The 18,044-nt window shown below is 41.4% G+C and overlaps 2 protein-coding genes across 7 annotated transcripts in view; one reads left to right on the top strand and one right to left on the bottom strand.

The window, feature by feature from the left end:
- The window catches only part of CENPP (centromere protein P), a 249,256-nt gene extending 246,288 nt beyond the window's left edge, over positions 1–2,968 (bottom strand). For 2 of the 5 annotated variants that reach the window (XM_066368374.1, XM_066368375.1), the window contains exon 1: positions 2,552–2,929. In XM_066368374.1, the coding sequence (XP_066224471.1) occupies positions 2,552–2,658 (107 nt within the window). In that variant the 5' untranslated portion in view covers positions 2,659–2,929. The other 3 variants (XM_066368376.1, XM_066368377.1, XM_066368378.1) reach the window with 3 other exon arrangements.
- Positions 2,969–3,134: 166 nt separating this feature from the next.
- NOL8 (nucleolar protein 8) overlaps positions 3,135–18,044 on the top strand; it is a 44,013-nt gene continuing 29,103 nt past the window's right edge. For both annotated transcript variants that reach the window (XM_066368365.1, XM_066368364.1), the window contains exons 1-7: positions 3,135–3,347; positions 4,326–4,540; positions 5,116–5,178; positions 7,242–7,320; positions 8,699–8,834; positions 12,705–12,775; positions 14,997–16,854. In XM_066368365.1, coding sequence (XP_066224462.1) covers positions 4,402–4,540; positions 5,116–5,178; positions 7,242–7,320; positions 8,699–8,834; positions 12,705–12,775; positions 14,997–16,854 — 2,346 coding nt within the window. In that variant the 5' untranslated portion in view covers positions 3,135–3,347; positions 4,326–4,401. The remainder of the gene's footprint in view (positions 3,348–4,325; positions 4,541–5,115; positions 5,179–7,241; positions 7,321–8,698; positions 8,835–12,704; positions 12,776–14,996; positions 16,855–18,044) is intronic.

Raw genomic sequence — 18,044 nt, 5'->3', positions numbered from 1 at the left:
TGAGAACAGCAATCAATGAACAACTAAGGAGCCGCAACAAAGAATTGATGCTTCTCATCTCTCTCCCTTCCTGTTTGTCTGTCCCTACCTATCCCTCTGTCTTTGTCACATACACACACACACACACAAAGAAAAAGTGTTGTGGGAGGCACTGGACAGTTCGCCAGATGTCTTCCCAGTGCATCCCAAGCATGTTCAACGTGATTCAGGTCTGGAGAACGTGAAAGCCAGGCCATGTGTTTGATTCCTGCCTCCTAAAGCACATTGATGAGATGTGCAAGGCGGGGCCTTGCATTATCATCCATGAAAATAAAGTCGTTTCCAACTGCTCCAGCATAGGGCACCACTGTCAGCTGCAGAACCTCATCTCGATATCTGACAGCAGTCAGTGATCCGTTTCTGATGATGTGGAAGTTGGTACGACCACCAATGCTGATGCCAGCCCACACCATGATTCCACCACCACCAAAGGAGTCCCTTTCTCACATGAAAAGTGGATTCTCCAGTGTTCCTCGTTCACACCAGATCAGGACACAATGATTGTCAGGCTGCAGACTGAACCGTGACTCATCAGAGAGAAGGACAGTTGACCACTTATCACAGGTCCAATGGCGATGCTCATCAGCCCACCTTCTACGGGTTCTATGGTGTTCAGCAGATAACGGAATGCATACCATTGGTTGCCAGGTATGCAGTTTAACACGATGGAGCCGATTTCATATGGTATGGGTGCATATCCATCATCTAATGGCAGCAAGAAACTGTCCACCGCAGCTCTGTTGCATTGCTGCACCTGTTCCTTCTTGCCAATAAAGTCAAGTAGTGGTCATCTCTTGCTGTTGTGGCAGATGGGCGGCCCTACCCTCATCTTTTTCATACTGTGCCAGGCTCTTGAAAGCAATTCTACAGTCTGCTAATCACACTTTGGGATGTTCCAAGTGCTGTTGCCACTGTCGTCTGTGTTTGACCAGCTTCAAGATGTCCTATGGCTCTCCAGGCTTCGCATTCAGGCAAATCATGTTGCAGGGGCATTGCAAGCGCTGGGAAATTGCAGAATGTGCACTTTCAAAATCAGGGAATGTGCAGATACTCCAGTACTTTCAGCCTTTTATTTAGTGCATTTTAACTAATAAAATAAAGTTAGTTTTGTATCTCATTTGCATAATCAAATAACTTTCCTTGACTTGTTTGCTTTTCCAATATTCTTAATTAAAAAAATCAAATGCTTCTTTTTTTTATCACTTCATATTCATTTTGAAATATCCCCTAATTTTTGTGAGCAGTGTTTTTCAGTGTACTTTACCACATACACACATACACACACACACACACAAATCTTGGTACACAGGTCCCAATCTTTCTTCTACACCATAGTTTAAAGAAACTTCACATTAAGTCCAAACACTCTGGACTAATATTTAACATCCTCCACAATTTGAACTCTTTCAACTTCCCCAACTCATCATTTGAGGAGGCCCAGATTACTTTAATAGTCTCCATACTATCCTGGTCTAACAACAACATCTCCTGGCCAGTAGAGAAATAATGTTTCCCCGCAATATGATACAGTACTTCTCAAACTTTCCAAGGTGCATCAAGTAGTGCCGGGGTGCTGTTAAAGTGCAGCTTGACTTAGTAGGCCGGTGTGAGGCCAACATCTGTATTTCTAACAAACTCCCAAGAAATGCTACTGCTTCTGATCTGTGGAGCACCTGTGGAAGTGTGCTTGCACTGTGGAGGAACACACCTGGATCCCTGTTCACCTGCTCCACTTCTTCCTGTCACCAGTCATAGCTTTCTCTATCTTTAGGACCTCATCCGATGTGCAAGCAAACATCTTCAGAACCCCTCCTCGTTTTCTCGTCCAATCAGCTCTGGAAAACCTCATTCTCTCTACACCTACGTCCAATCAGTTTCAGGTTTCCAGCAGCTTGCAAATTCGAGACAAGTATGTAACTGGTACACACCTTGTCGACTCTTTCTCCCCTTCTTCAGCTAAGCCAAGTGCCTGGGCATTCAAGTTAAGACTCTTGGGATCCAATCCAGATCTGACACTTTCTCTTGAGACCTTGGGCAAGCAGCTTAGCTTCTCCGAGACCCGAGTTCCTTAGGACAGTTAAAAATGGCAACTACCTTAGACAGCTGTCCTAGGTACTGAAAGAGATGATGCACATCAAGAAAGCTCTTTGCCTTTCTCAGTCTGGCACTCCCAGTTGCAGAGAGTACTGCAAATGATAGACCCTGGCTTAGACTAGTAACAAAGATGTTAAGACGCCGCTTTCTCAGCGGCATAAGGCACTCCCCACTTATCTCCGCCTGTTAGTGCAGAATGGCTATGTGGTGGTTTAACAAGGAGTTCCCCTAACTTCCCTCGCAGCGGCGCGATGACATCAGTTCACACCTGGCCTCGCACTAACAAGGGGCCGGTGCGCGGACTCCGCATTCTAGACCTGTGATAGAACTATTTGCGTTCCCGCCCACGTTGCTACTCCCGCGATATCTGCCGGAGGTCCCGAACACCGCCCCACAGGACCCGAGGAGGACCACCTACTGCACTCGGGCGGTGTCTTCCCCTGGCGACGGCAGCTCCTCCACCGCCCGTTTCAGGGCCGCGATCTCGGCTTCCAAGACGCGGACCTCGGCTTGCTTCGCATCCATAGCGCGGTGTTAACGGGACGGACGCACGCTCGCCTCGCAGCGCGCTTCAAACTTCGCGCGCTCCGGGCACAGACTGTCCCAACAGCGGGGGAGTAGAGGGAGTATGCCCGACGTCCTTGCGTGCAATGCGAGCTCGCAAGGTAGGCCCGGCTCGTTGTCATCCCCGCGCACGTTGCCACAGCTGTACTCTAACAGTCCCTACGGTTGGAGAGAATTGATTCGCTCCAACCCGAAGCCTAACGGCACGGCCGCCCAACCCATGGTGGTGGAGTTTGGAGCAACCTGGATGCGTACGTCATTGAAGAGTAGCTTCCGGGACCGTGGGAACGGGAGCGTCTTGTTATTTTTCTTCCGCTCGATTACTTCCGCCGGCCGAGTCCAGGCGTGGTCAACCCCAAAGTGATAATCCTCTTAAGCAAGAATTATAGAATTGTGGTTTATGTATTTTGAGGCCGTGAGGGCAGGGTGGCGGAGGCATCGCGGCATCCCATACGATGGAAAACGAAATAAACAGCACTAGGGAACTGAATATGGAAACGGAACCTTAGGAAGCTGGGTTGGAAATCGAGTAGGAAGAAATACATGTTCCGCGTTGTGGCACACGTGACTCGAAGTTAGGTACCTCTAGCATCGCTGGGTGTAGGAGATGAAGTGGCGAGGACTGCGTTTGGGGCATGGGAAGTGACCAGGTAATTTGGCCTCTTCTGTCCCTTCCTGTCTTTGGGTCTTCGTGGGGAAGAAGGTAGAGGTTAGTAGGCTGGGTCCAAAAGCTTCTACTGAAAGATGTTGGCAGCAGCTCACGCCCAGAACACGGGCCACGCTTTGGGTTTCTAGGTTCTGTTTTGGGGTCGAGTAGGGGGGAGTCTTATAGCTCTTTGGAAAAGGCAGGGTGTCGCAGTTGAGCGCCTGTGGGTGCTAAATGGGATTAGAGATCTCAAAAAGGACCTCAAATCTCACTACCTCCGGAAGAGTTTTCCCGAAGCCTTTCTAATCCAATAACCTTCTAGTATAGTTATGCATGATAGGTTCTGATATTAGACCCGGTTTATAATTCTGGCTTCACTAATTCTCTGAATGGCGTTGGGAAAGTGACTTACTTCCTCCTGCTCATCTGAAAAATGAAATACACGCAAACTGTCATAGACACCGGCGCATAAAAACAAAAGTCTGTAGTAGCAGTGATATCAGTTGCTCTCCTAGCCTGAACAGCGCTTTGCAGACACTACTCTTGTGACACTGTAGTTACTATGACTTCATCCTTTGCTTCTCTGGTGATTGGGAAGAACACCAGGATGGGAGCTCTTTTTTTCTTTATTTTTTTTTTATCCTTTAGCATATAGACCTGCCACATCCCATTTCTGTCAGTATTTGTTAACGTGAGTAAATATATAAATGAATAAAAAAAGAAAAACGCTTAACAAATTGGTAAGTAAATGAGATGGGGTAAAGTATAATATTGCAATCATTTGAGGGAAGCATCTGTTCATACTTGTGTCTATGTAGAGAGGCGCTGTTCTGCAGTGGGGTCATGGAGAAAGTGGGTGGAGGGCTTTACCAGAATCTCCAGGGATAAGATTTGGAAACACTATAATAGTGAAAATTCAGGCAAACAATTTGGCATAGAAGGTTCAAGGTAGGAGTTGGGGTTTATTTTGTTTGTTTTTTAGGTTTGAGAAGAACTGTTCTGTCGATAGAAAATTGCTTTTTCTCCACAAGAACACACTGAGTGTCTGCCTAGCCTTTATGAAAACTAACAAAGAAACAAAGCGCCTTTTCGTGGGTGGCCTTGGCCAGAACATTTCTGAGGCAGACCTACAAAATCAGTTCAGCAGGTTTGGAGAAGTTTCTGATGTGGAGATCATCACTCGGAAAGATGACCAAGGTAAATTTACAGGCCTTCATGGGTAGCCACAGGCAGATCTAACTCAGGTCACTTACCACAAAATAAAGGAACCACAGAGATGAATGTTAACCCTGATAATTAAAGGTGATTTGTGTATCATTATAGGACACTATCTTGTGTCCTCTGCCCCCTGCTGTGGAGGTATAATTTATGATGTGGAACTTGCCCAGAATTATGTTCCTGAAATCAAAAATATTCTAAATTCTAAAATATCTGATTCATGGAACATGTAACTAACTTTTATTTTCAGAGCTAACATTTTAATATTCAGTAAGTGCCCTATTATGTAGAATATCACTGACATAATCATAACGTAACAGCGTAATAATTACATGCAATTAACTGACCGACATTTTTTTCTTATTTTTTTGAATATTCTGATAATCATACTTAGAAAAATGCTATCTTTGTGTCCAGTGAAAAATAAATAAGGTTTTTCTTTGAAAGAGTTTTCAAGAACTCATTTTTTTAATTTAGAAAATTAATTATTTTTACATTGTTCTCTGGATAAAAGTTTAAACTTGTTTTTCTGGTTTTTTGTTTTGTTTTTTTAGGAAACCCACAGAAAGTCTTTGCATATATCAACATCAGAATAGCAGAAACAGATCTGAAAAAATGTAAGATGTTTTCCATGTTATTTGCTGGTTTATGTCACTGCATAACTTGCGACAACTTCGTACTAAATCTAAACTTCGTCAGGTGCTCTTTAAGTCATCCAGAGCCCTGGTTGGCAAACCGCGGCTCTTTGGCCCCTTGAGTGTGGCTCTTCCACAAAATACCACCTGTGGGTGCTACCTTGATAAGGAATGTACCTACTTATATAGTTTAAGTTTAAAAAAATTTGGCTCTCAAAAGAAATTTCAATCATTGTACTGTTGATATTTGGCTTTGCTGACTAATGAGTTTGCCGACCACTGACAGAGGAACAGCAATGATCAAGAGAACTCCATTATCCTGCAACTCAGCAGGTTTAGATTCATACCATTTGGCATCAGCAGACATATGGTAGCACATTGTTCATGGGTTTGCTCAAAAGGGTATTCTAAAATATTGTGTACAAGAGACAAAACACTCATTGAAATTGCCTGTTACACATATCCCACTGGATATTATGCCATACCCCGCCTTCCCTGTGTGTTCATTTCTCAGAGATGTTATTTTCTCGTCATTAAATGATATTAGGAGAGGGATGGCTTTAGTGTATCAGTAAGTTCAGTAAATCTGAGGGCAAACTGTGGACTTGATTGAAGCAGAAAGGGTAGATATAATCCGTACTGCCACTGGTGCAGTAATGTAGTCCAGTTATTTGGAAGCTGAAAAGTAAGAGGTACTGCTAATAGGGAAAGTTCCAGCATCCTTGCCTTTCATTTGCAAAACGGGGATAGGATGGATGACAGTATGGGATTGATTAATAGTGATGGATACAGATGATTTGGAGGGGTGAACACACATACAGAGTACAGAGATGTGTTGCAGTATTGAGCACCTGAAACCTGTATAATTATGTTACCAGAGTCACCCCAGTAAATTCATTTTTTTTAAAAAAACCTCAATTCTGTTGTTCAGTGAGGTTGCTAAGTTGTGGTTAAGAACACATCAGCTCTAAAAACATACAAATAAAGAACACATCAGCCTGACTGGGCGGTGGCGCAGTGGATAGAGCGTTGGACTGGGATGCGGAAGACCCAGGTTCGAGACCCTGAGGTCGCCAGCTTGAGCGCGGGCTCATCTGCTTTGAGCAAGGCTCACCAGCTTGGACCCAAGGTCCCTGGCTCGAGCAAGGGGTTACTTGGTCTGCTGAAGGCCCACGGTCAGGGCACATATGAGAAAGCAATCAATGAACAATTAAAGTGTTGCAACGCGCAATGAAAAACTAATGATGGATGCTTCTCATCTCTCCGTTCCTGTCTGTCTATCCCTCTCTCTGACTCTCTCTCTGCCTCTGTTAAAAAAAAAAAAAAAAAAGAACACATCAATTCTGATGTGTGGCAAGTTATTTAAACTTCTATGCCTTCGTTTGCTTATCCAGTGTGTGACAGATACTGTGTGTCTCATAATATTGTAAAGATTGAACTGATCAGTACCTTTGTATTTAAAATATTATCAATACAATCTTCTCTCTGTTAGTGGGTATTATTGAGACTGATAGCAAATATTGAGAAAAATGAACTACTAGGGCATAATAGTTCAAACACAGTTTAGTCACTTGCAGCTAATTTGTTTGGATGTTATACAGTAATAACTAATATGAAGCGATAGATAAAAGTGAGGTGCTACAGAATTCCAGCGTGTCCTCTGAGTTCCTGTAGGAAAATTACATTAACATTTTATAGTTTTTAGTGTGGGAAATAATGAAATGTTAAATATCAGTCATTCACAAAGTTTTCTGATATTACTTTATAAACAAATGACAAATTTTCTTCATAGTTTATATGTTTGCCTCATTCATATCTTCCAGTCACACTGGGAGGTAGGGAATAAAAGGGCTCCAATGTTAAGGGTCAAGGTGAGACCAAGGTCTAAGCCTTTTCACTCCAGGTCTCAAATTCCTTATTTTGTCTTCTTTGTATCTTTGAGATGAACAAGTCTACTTTTTTGGTACTAAATACTTAGAAAAAATCACATTCTGAAATATATTTTGCATTGTCATGTAATTGGGTAATAATTCTTTACTTTATAGGTATGTCTGTTTTAAATAAAACTAAATGGAAAGGTGGAACACTACAAATTCAATTAGCAAAAGAAAGTTTTCTGCACAGGTAAGATTTGCTCTAGGTGAATTTAAACAGTATGTTTTTATTTTGTAAATGTTTTCATCTATTCATTTAATTGATTTGTTTATTACAGTACTAGCAAATTCAAACATCTGCAAATTCAAGCAGAGCTAAAATGCCTCTCAAGTGTGACTCATCACAATCCCAGACTCCACCAAAAAAAGATAATACAGAGCATCTCCATCTGTCTATTTTAAGCTATAAAAATATATACTTGCTATCTTTTTTAACAAAATTCTTTATGGTAATGTAGATCTTTCCTCTTTTAAGTAATGATTATTGAGTACTATTTCAGAAAACAGTATGTTTGGCCACTGATAGACATTTAGACTGTTTCCACCTTTTCATGATAAAAGATGACCCTTGAAGATAGATACTGCAAGGCTTCCCCTGGGTTTTGTGTCATCTAGAAGAGTTACTGTGTCATGGAGTTATATGTACATTTAAATTTTAATAGATACTAGTAAATTGCTCTGTTATTTTTGACTTAACACTAGTGTCATACCAAGATACAGATAATAGGAAACTTCTATGTAAGAGGCATAAGATTAATAATTAAGCAAGTGATTAAGAACAGGCATTTTAACAACTGTTAGTGTACTTTAAGATCCTGAAGCTATTCCTTGGGAGGAAAGATTATATAAACCTGGGAACTTCCCAAAGGTGAAACATTTTAGAAATATACAGATCTAGCCACCAGTATCAGTGATAAGATCATTCTAGATCAGGGAAAAGTAAGGTCTGAAGCAGATGACAAGCAGGAGGAATGCTTTGAGGGAGTGGTCTGGTGAGACAGGTGAAAAATCTGATTTTGTTCTTCAGCTGGGAACATCTGGAAACAGGAATAGTGATGAGATTCATTCAGCAGCACTTCAGTGCCTGCTGTATATAGGAATTCGAGTCCTAGTCCTGAGCAGTGTGAGAACACAGTGCTGCTGCCTGGAAGGTGCCTGCAACTGTGCCGCAGGAGCACATGGCAGTCATTCTGGAGGGTGGAGGTTAGGAGACAGACCAGAGACAGAGTGCAGTGATGATGGGTCAGTTCAGTTGTTCGTGCCTAAACAAGGTGAGGAGGTTGAATCAGAAGGTTGAGACGGCACTTAGCATTCTTTTCATCAATGCTCTTCCTTATAAGAGTAGAAATAACACTTGGCAGATTTGGGGCTCTGAAATGCACCTTTATCTAATGAGGAAGAATGAAGGGATTCAGGAGGGTAAAATGTGAAAAGTACTCAAGTTGAAAGGGAAAATTCAAAGGCCCTGGATCACTATAAAGTTAAACAGCATTATAGTGTTAAAAAATAATAATAAAACAAAAGCACCATTAGTAGTGTGACTGCTTTATTTTTATTTTCTGTTTCAGATTGGCCCAAGAGAGAGAAGAAGCAAAAGTGAAGAAAGAAAAATCAGCAGTCGGCAATACCAACTTGATAGAAAAGGCTAGAGTGGTAGATTTCCATCTGAAAGCTGTGCCAGGGACAGAAGTACCAGGGCACAAAGTGAGTCTCTTCTAGTAGCTTGAACTAGCCCAGGAACCAAATCTTGAGACCATCTGACTGTGGGCATCATGTCTAAAGCAGTTGCTTTTTAACATAGGTAGTGCTTTATGGTTTTCAAACTGCATTTACAACTCTTGGATAAGCTTAGTCCTCCATTATATAGAGATAGAACTAAAAACAAGTGGAGACAGGACTCCCATTATTTGTAAATTGCATTGTGTGCCCACCACCCAAAGTCTGATTTTCCTCCATCACCATATATTTGACCCCCTTTACCCTCATAATCCTCCCTCACCTTTTTCCCCCTCTAATAACCTGCATACTGTTGGCTGTGTCTTTGAGTTTCTTTTGCTTGTTTGTTGCTTTCCTTCTTTGTTTCATATGTCAGTAAAGTTGTACAGTTCTTGACTTTTAGCTTCTTGTTTCGCTTAGCATAATACTCTCAAGATAAATCCATGTTGGCCCTAATGGCCATACATATTTTTATTCTTTATTATGGCTGAGCAATATTCCGTTGTATACCATACCTTTATCTACTCATCGGTTGAAGAATGCTTAGGTTGTTTCCATGTCGTGGCTAACGTGAATAATGCTGCAGTGAACATAGGGGTACATATATCTTTATTGAAATGTGTTTCAAATTGTTTGGGTAGATGCCCAGAAGATGGATTGCAAGGTCATAAGGTAGCTCTATTCCTAATGTTTTAAGGAACCTCCACACTGTTTTCCATTGTGGCTATACTAGTTTACACTCCCACCAGCAGTGAATGAGGGTTTCTTTTTCTCCACAACCTTTCCAACACTTGTTATTACCTGTCTTGTTGAACAGGCAATCTAACAGGTGTTGGGTTGTACATCATTGCAGCTTTTTCATTTCTCTAATAGCTAGTGAAGTTGAGTATCTTTTCATATGTCTGTTGGCCATTTGTATGTCATCTTGGGAGAAGTGTCTGTCCAGGTCCTCCCATTTTTTAATTGGATTGTTTGTTTTTTTATTGTTCAATTGTATGAGTTTATTTTTATTTTGGATATGAACCCCCTTGTCAGAGATATTTGGAAATATTTATATGTTCTCTCATTTGGTTGGATGCCTTTTGTTTTGTTAATGGTTTCTCTGCTATACAGAAGCTTTTTAATTTCATGTAGTCCTATTCATTCATTTTTGCCTTTACTTTCCTTGCCTTTGGGGTCAAATTTATAAAATCTTTTGAGACCAAGATCCATAAATAATTAGAAACCAAGATCTGTTCTCTACTATGTTTAATTTATACTTTCAGGTCTTATATTTAGGTTTTGATCCATTTTGAATTAATTTTTGTGCATGGGGACAAACAGCAGTCTATTTTCATTTGTTTGCATGCGGCTTTTCAATTTTCCCAGCATCATTTATTGAAGAGGCTTTCTTTTCTCCACTGTGTGTTTTTGGCTCCTTTGTCAAGGATGGTTTGTCCATATATATGTGGTTTTATTTCTGGGTTCTCAGTTCCATTGGCTCATGAGTCTGTTTTTCTGCGAGTACCATATTGTTTTGATTATTGTGGCTCTATAGTGTAACTTGAAGTCAGTGAGTGTGGTACCTCTAGCTGTGTGTGTGTGTGTGTGTGTGTGTGTGTGTGTGTGTGTGTGTGTGTGTGTGTTTCAGGATTGCTCTGGCTGTTTTATATCTTTTGTGGTTCCATAAATAGTTGATGATTTTTCTGTTTTATTTCTTTGAAAAAGTGTCATTGGGATTTTGATGAGGGTTACATTAAGTTTATATGTTGCTCTAGGTAATAGAGCCATTTCAGTTAAAGATTTTCCATGTTCTTACATTTTTGTGTCTTTAATATTTTTCACCAATGTTTTGTAGTTTTCAATGAATAATTTCTTCAATTTTTTTGTTAAGTTTATTCCTAGGTATTTTATTCTGTCTTTTGTAAATTCAAATTGAATTTTTTTTTCATTGATTTTGAATCCTACAACTATATTGTGTTTGTTTTTTCTAATAATCTTTTGGTGAAGTGATTTTCAACCTTTTTTATCTCATGGCACATGTAAACTAATGACTAAAGTTTTGTGACACACCAAAAAATATATTTTTTGCCAATCTGACAAAAAAAATAGGTATAATTTTCATTGATCTACAAAAATAATAGTAATTACCTACCCTTTTTGTTCCAAAGTGAGTTTAAAAAATCAGGTGCCTATACTTGCATATAAGCATTTCTGGTACCAAGAATTAACCTATCAGATGTAGTATTTTTTTTAAGCTAGAAAGAGACAGACAGACAGGAAGGGAGAGAGATAAGAAGCATCAACATATAGTTGCATCATTTTAGTTCATTGATTGCTTTTCATACATTCCTTGACCAGAGGGCTCTAGCCAAGCCAATGACCCCTTGCTCAAGCCAGCGACCTTTGGGCTCAAGCTAGTGAGCCTGCGCTCAAGTCAGCAACCTCGGGGTTCAGAGGCTAGGTCCTCAATGTCCCAAAACCACACTCTATCCACTGCGCCACCAACTTGTCAGGCTAGACGCACTCTTATTATGTGACGTGACCAACAGGATGCAACTCCATTATATGCTCTGTATATTTATGGATCAATGCAGGGCATTCACACTGGACGGCTACTGTTTTATTGGCTGTTGTCATTTTTTATTTGATAATCTAAGGGGGTAGAAGTCAGTGCCCCAGGTATTGCATGTTTTAAAAATTCTTGTAGCACACCAGTTGAAAATCACTAGTTGAGCGTATTGACAAGTGAAGGTCTGTCTTTTGTTTTTCAGTAGGTGGCTCTGAAGCACAAGTTCCTGTTTTCTCTTACTTGCACTACAGGGGCTTCCCTCATCTCTGTGGATTGGTGTCTCCTCAGTCATGGAAATTGCCCCATATCCTCCAGGGAGGTGGGCATCCTTTTTACGACCCAGTCCCCTCAGTCTCAGGGCACCACTCTCATGGTGCTGTATGGCAAGCTGTGGGTCTCCCAGTCAGTGCCTCCCAGTACCACTCCTGCAACCAAAAGCTGCCTGCCACACTGCTGTCTCGGGTGTCTCACTACCTCTACCAGGCTCCGCCATAATGGGTGGGCAAGGGGTGGGCGTGGAAAAGTGACTTCACACGTCTGAGGCTGTGTTCTTTCCAGTGAGATAAGTCATAATATGTACAGACCATGTAGGTTTTGGAGGTTGGTTTTGCCTTTTAGTGATATGCCAAGTGCGGGTTTTAATGCTGGCAGAAATGGGGGTAGGGATTCCCCTGGCTGCTGCTTTCTTTTTGTGGTGTTGGCTGCTATAGAACCCTTTGCAACACTTCTCTAACCGTGACCCTGGGTTCAGCCTCAGTGTGTACTGGCCATCCGGGTCCAATTGCTGCCTGTACCCCTCCATTCTGTCCAGTAATGGTGTCACCCTCATCCTTCACTGCCGTTGCAGCCATTGTGTCTGCAGCAAGCACTGGACTGCATCTGTCCCTCCTATCTCTGTCCTACGCCCCTCTTCCCCTGCTTATTCTCATAAACCCACCTTCAGATGTCTCGGTGCATGGATCCCGTAGAGGTATTTGTGTGTTGAGCAGGGAATCTTTTATTGAATTATGGCAGTTGAACTTATAACTTCATGGGGAGGTCCTCTCGTGTTGCCTTGCCGCTGGTGTCACTAACAGCTAGTGTTTTTTGTGTCACATCCTACGTGGTTTATGTGGGGTCGATTACTACCCCAATTTTCCTTTTTTCATTCTTCATACACTTAGTTTGAGAACTTGTGTTTCATTATCAGAAAACTAAACCCAAAGTAATGATGGCTGAGTGTGAGTTAAATTTTTTAAAAAAGATATTTGTGAAATGTGGTTAATGTCACTCATTTGTGACATATATATATTTTTTTTCTTTTTTAGAATTGGGTTGTGAGTAAATTTGGAAGAGTCTTACCTGTTCTTCATCTGAAGAATCAACATAAATGTAAAATATCCTTTGCAATTGGATTTTCAGAGTTTACTTACTACTTTTAGAATTTTGCTGCCTATGTCACGAAATATTTAGATGTTTATTTAACAGTTTCATGTTTCCAACTTCTAGGCAATGTGTAAGACCTTACTACCTGCATGAATGGAACAATTATGAGAATAATTACAGAATATAGTGAGGCTTTATACAAATAAATGATACAAATGATGACTGTCAAAGAAGCCTTTTCACTTACTAGTTTACATACCAGTCCTCTCCCTTGACACGGATTCAAAGCCATCGCTGAAAGAGCTAAATTAGGGCAAAGGGAACATATGGCCATTGTTAAAGAAGGCTTTGGAGGAAGTGTAATAGGTTTCACATTTCTAGAAAAGTAATAGGAATCTAGGAAAGAGGAAAATAGTAGATTGAATCGTATAGGCAAGCATGAGAATGGTTGGTGGAGAAAGTGTAGAACCCAGAATGAGCAGATTGAGGTGTCTGTTCTGTGATGAAATAGAGTCAAATTGTCTGAGACCTTGAATTCCTAGTGTCATGAACTTCTTAGCTGAGGGAGCTACTAGTGTATCCTTTATCTCTTTAAGTATGTGTCAGGGAAGCAGAAGCAGTTTCAGGTATTTCAAACAGAAGGAGTGTAATATATCCAGTGTTTATAGTAAATACTACCACCCTGAGGTTAGAGAAAAGGAAAGGTGTGTCCTCATTGCTTATGGTTTCTGTGCCACTGAGGCTGCTGGAGCTTTGGCCACAGCTGCTGCTGCTGCCCTCCCTGCCATTGGCACTAAAATTAGGGAATGACTCCTTTTTTCTTTTTTTCAGAGACAGAGTCACAGAGAGGGATAAATGGGCAAGAACAGAGAGAGATGAGAAACATCAATCATCAGTTTTTTGTTGCGACACCTTAGTTATTCATTGATGGCTTTCTCATATGTGCCTTGACTGTGAGCCTTCAGCAGACCAAGTAACCCTTTGCTCAAGCCAGCAACCGTGGGTCCAAGCTGGTGAGCTTTTTGCTCAAACCAGATGAACCTTTGCTCAAACTGGCGACCTCTGGGTCTCAAACCTGGGTCCTCCGCATCCAGTCCGACGCTCTATCCACTGTGCCACCACCCGGTCAGGCTCCTTTTTTCTCTTTACCTTCTACCAATGGCAGCCACTAACAGCAAGGAAGGGGAATTTGAAGGGAAGTGTGAAACTGAGAAATTATAGACACTTTTTGAAAGACGGGACATGTTTGGCAAGTATTCAGTTGTTACTAAAATGAACAAAGAATCTTCAGGGTTTATTATTAAAGCAGTTTATTATTGCCTATTTATATGTTTCAGGAAATCAGCAAATGCCAACTGTCATCACAGCACATTGACATTAACTAGAATCTTTCTGGTTAATGTTAGCAACAAAAACACCCTGGTAAAGAAGTATTAGCTTTCTAATAAAGACCTACAAAATGCCCTGAGAGAGGAAGGATTGAGAAGGCAGAAATGCCAAAAAGATTTTAGACCGGAGGACATGCGGTATGAACCCTTTGGGTGGCCCTCTATACTCTACTCTATGGCATCAGCCCAGTGGATGGATTTCTTGGATATACAGAAAACAGTCTTTGGGCATCTGTATCTAGAATATAATCTGATTTAGTTTGTTTTAAAGCCTATGTACAAGATTGATATGCTGCCTGACCAGGCAGTGGCACAGTGGATAGAGCGTCAGACTGGGATGCAGAGGACCCAGGTTTGAGACCCCGAGGTCGCCAGCTTGAGTGCAGGCTCATCTGGTTTGAGCAAAGCTCATCAGCTTGGACCCAAGGTCACTGGCTTAAGGAAGGTGTTACTCAGTCTGGGGAAGGCCCGTGGTCAAACCACATATGAGAAAGCAATCGATGAACAACTAAGGTGTCACAACGAAAAACTGATGATTGATGCATCTCATCTCTCGCTCTGTTCCTGCCTGTCTGTCCTCTCTTACACTGACTCTGAAAAAAAAAAAAAATGATTGATATGCTGCTGATAGGTAGGGGTTTGGTTTTAACTGCCAAATAATTTCTGCCAGTCAATAGTGATGGTGTTTTGTTTTCATTCTGGATAGAATGTTCAGGTCACCTAGTGATGCCCTCATTTTGTTGGGTAGGAAATAGGAAAACATTAAACTAGTCCTTTTTCTTCACCAGCTTGACAGGCTTTTCAAAACCTAGTGCCTTTGTTTTGTTCCTTGACTTTTGGAAACATTATAAAGTATGATCCATCAAAATACTGCCACAACTTAAAAAAAATAGGTGATGATTTCACAGATGTCATCCCTATAACCAATCTTACTTGGGAATCTGAAGGAGGGAATGATCCTATGAGTAAGAAACGGCAAGGAAATTTTTCTGATCTTTACAGCCCTTCCAAGAAGATAATAAAAGTGCAGAAGGAAGAGAGTGCCACTGAGTCTCTGGCTTTGAGACCAAGACCCAGTAGTGAAATAATAGAGAGTCCACACTTAACACAGCAACTGACTGCACAAGAAACACCTAATGCCATTACTCCTAAGTCGCCTCATGTACCTGATTCTCATTGTCAGAAACTTAAAAGCAGATTTTTTCAGACTTCTGGCTTGGAAAATACTAGCAGCAAAAATAGCAGGTCTGAGGATGATAACAATTCTGAAGATGAATTAAGACTAATGATCTCAAAAGAGGAAAACTTAGAGAGAAGTACATGGTCCTCAGTAAATGAATCTGAAAATGATTCCTTTGAAGTTGTAAGGGATGATTTCAAATCAGATGCTCACAAACTTGATTCTTTAACAGGTTTAGGCATCAAAAATAATGTCTCTTGCTTTGGTAGTGAAGATGATGTGGGAAATGATTGCAACTATGATTTAGGAGATAGACATGATATTGTGATGAAAAAAAATTTGGGTGAGGTAAAAAATAGTACAGAATTTTCACAAATGGAAGAGTCTGTATACAAGAAAACTTTGAAAAACAGAAAAAACTCTGAGCTTTCTGGTCATTGTATTAAAGTACAAAAAAGAAAAAACGCAGAACTAGCCATCGATCATAAAGCTAAGCATCTTATTTGTACACCTCTATCCAAGTCCATGGACAATGAGGATGCTGATTCTGTGTCAGCATCAGCCACGTCTGAGGATGAGGAGTATAATGCCATGATGAAAGACTGTCTTCATGTGTCTCTGACTTTAGCTGATTTGGGACAGTTGGCTGGCAGTAACCTGAAGGCTCCAAAAGCAGATAATGAGAGTGATGGCTGGGAAACTGCCTCCAAGTATGACGGAGCCTCCAAGAGCCACAGGATTTCTGATGGCCTCCACAGAGGTCGACAGTGTATTTATCCTGATGAGATTCTGGCTTCCCTTTTAGAAGAAGAGAACATCCCTGGAAAACAGAAACCAAAGGAAAACAACTTAAAGCCAAAATTCCAGGCATTCAAAGGAGTAGGCTATCTCTATGGGAAGGAATCCGTGAAAAAGGCCTTGAAAGAGAATGTTGCTTCTAGCAATATTAATAAAAATCAGAATTCCTTGAAACTTGATCCTACCAGCATGGCCATGGAAAAGGGCTTACCATATACTAATGGTTCATCAAGCAAAATGACTCCTTCGCAACGTGCAAAGAAAGCAGATGACCCAAACCTTGTTCATCCTCAAAAGAGAGAGTTCACTTTTAAGAACCAGAATCACAAAGTAGTGTCCGCTAGCAGTTCAGAAAAGGGAAGTAGGAATCCTATTTCTAGTCTGTTGACATTAAAAGATAAGGAATCTGTAAGGCTTGGTGCAGACACTTCCACGGGAGGCTTTGATGAAGACTGTTGCCACATGACCACAAAGACAGGAGAGGGCTCTGAAAAGAGGCCTGATCTGACCAGCGTCATGGTCCCTGGGAAATCACCAGAGGTCTCCTCCAGGATGGACACTCAAAGAAGTGAACCTGACTTCCCATTTTCTCTTAATAGTTCATCAGATGTTAGTACTAAGGATAAGCATGTTGAAGATAACCAGAAGCGTTTGGCAGCCTTAGAGGCAAGACAAAAAGCAAAAGAATTGCAAAAGAAGCTGGTTCACAATGCTCTGGCAAATTTGGTGAGTATGTTTTCAGTGTGTGGTTTAACAAGAACTCTCTAAAATTGCATCCTTCCCATGAAGATAGGCATGCCCCTTTGTGAGTCAGTGTCTTAGCACCTACCGATTTCATGTTTTGTGTCCTTGAGTTAGAAGCTTTTATCATGGAATATATTTAGTAGATCCCAATGGAAGTGAGATTAAACTATGAAAACCATTTTAGATTGGTTTTTATCTAGTTTTTTTTTCATAGTTTTCCTTTACAAACTAGAACTGGTATAGTTACATATAAATCACTTCCTAAGTGATTTATATCTTGTCAAGGTTTACTATAATGATTCATTCTTTCAATAACTCTTAAGTACCTATAAAGTTCTAGGCCTTCACTGAAAGTACTAGATCTATAGAATCAGTCTCTGCCTTAGGGAACTATTGTTTCATAGTATGGAGAGCAGAAGGTGGCAGTTAAGAGAGACGTATGCCCATGTGCCCTGGGAGGCATCAGGTTGGTCGGGAATGGGGTTAATGGGTTTCCTCAGCCTGAGCTGAATCTAATGAGAAGATCAGTGTACACTGGGCAGAGGTGAAAGGGTGGGAAGGGAGAGGAACGGCTTTTCATGACAAGGGAGCAATTTATGTGAAAGGAAAGGTTTGCAGTTAGTATGACTGAAAATATAGAGGGTATGTGGTGGCAAGAAATCAGGCTAGAGAGAAAAGTAGGAGTTACAAAGAGGCTGTGGAGGTTGGACTTGATTATTTATTTATTTATTTATTTATTTATTTTTGTATTTTTCTGAAGCTGGAAACGGGGAGAGACAGACAGACTCCCGCATGCGCCCGACCGGGATCTACCCGGCACGCCCACCAGGGGGCGACGCTCTGCCCCTCCGGGGCGTCGCTCTGTTGCGACCAGAGCCACTCTAGCACCTGGGGCAGAGGCCAAGGAGCCATCCCCAGCGCCCGGGCCATCTTTGCTCCAGTGGAGCCTCAGCTGCAGGAGGGGAAGAGAGAGACAGAGAGGAAGGAGAGGGGGAGGGGTGGAGAAGCAGATGGGCGCTTCTCCTGTGTGCCCTGGCCGGGAATTGAACCCTGAACTTCTGCACGCCAGGCTGATGCTCTACCACTAAGCCAACCAGCTAGGGCCTTGGACTTGATTCTTTTTTTTTTTTTTTTTTAAATATAATTTTATTTTTTTAATGGGGTGACATCAA

The sequence above is a fragment of the Saccopteryx leptura genome, chromosome 2 (assembly GCF_036850995.1).
Source record: "Saccopteryx leptura isolate mSacLep1 chromosome 2, mSacLep1_pri_phased_curated, whole genome shotgun sequence".
Taxonomy (NCBI): Eukaryota; Metazoa; Chordata; class Mammalia; order Chiroptera; family Emballonuridae; genus Saccopteryx; species Saccopteryx leptura.
The sequence above is the reverse complement of the archived record's forward strand: the minus strand, read 5'-3'. Positions and strand labels throughout refer to the sequence as shown.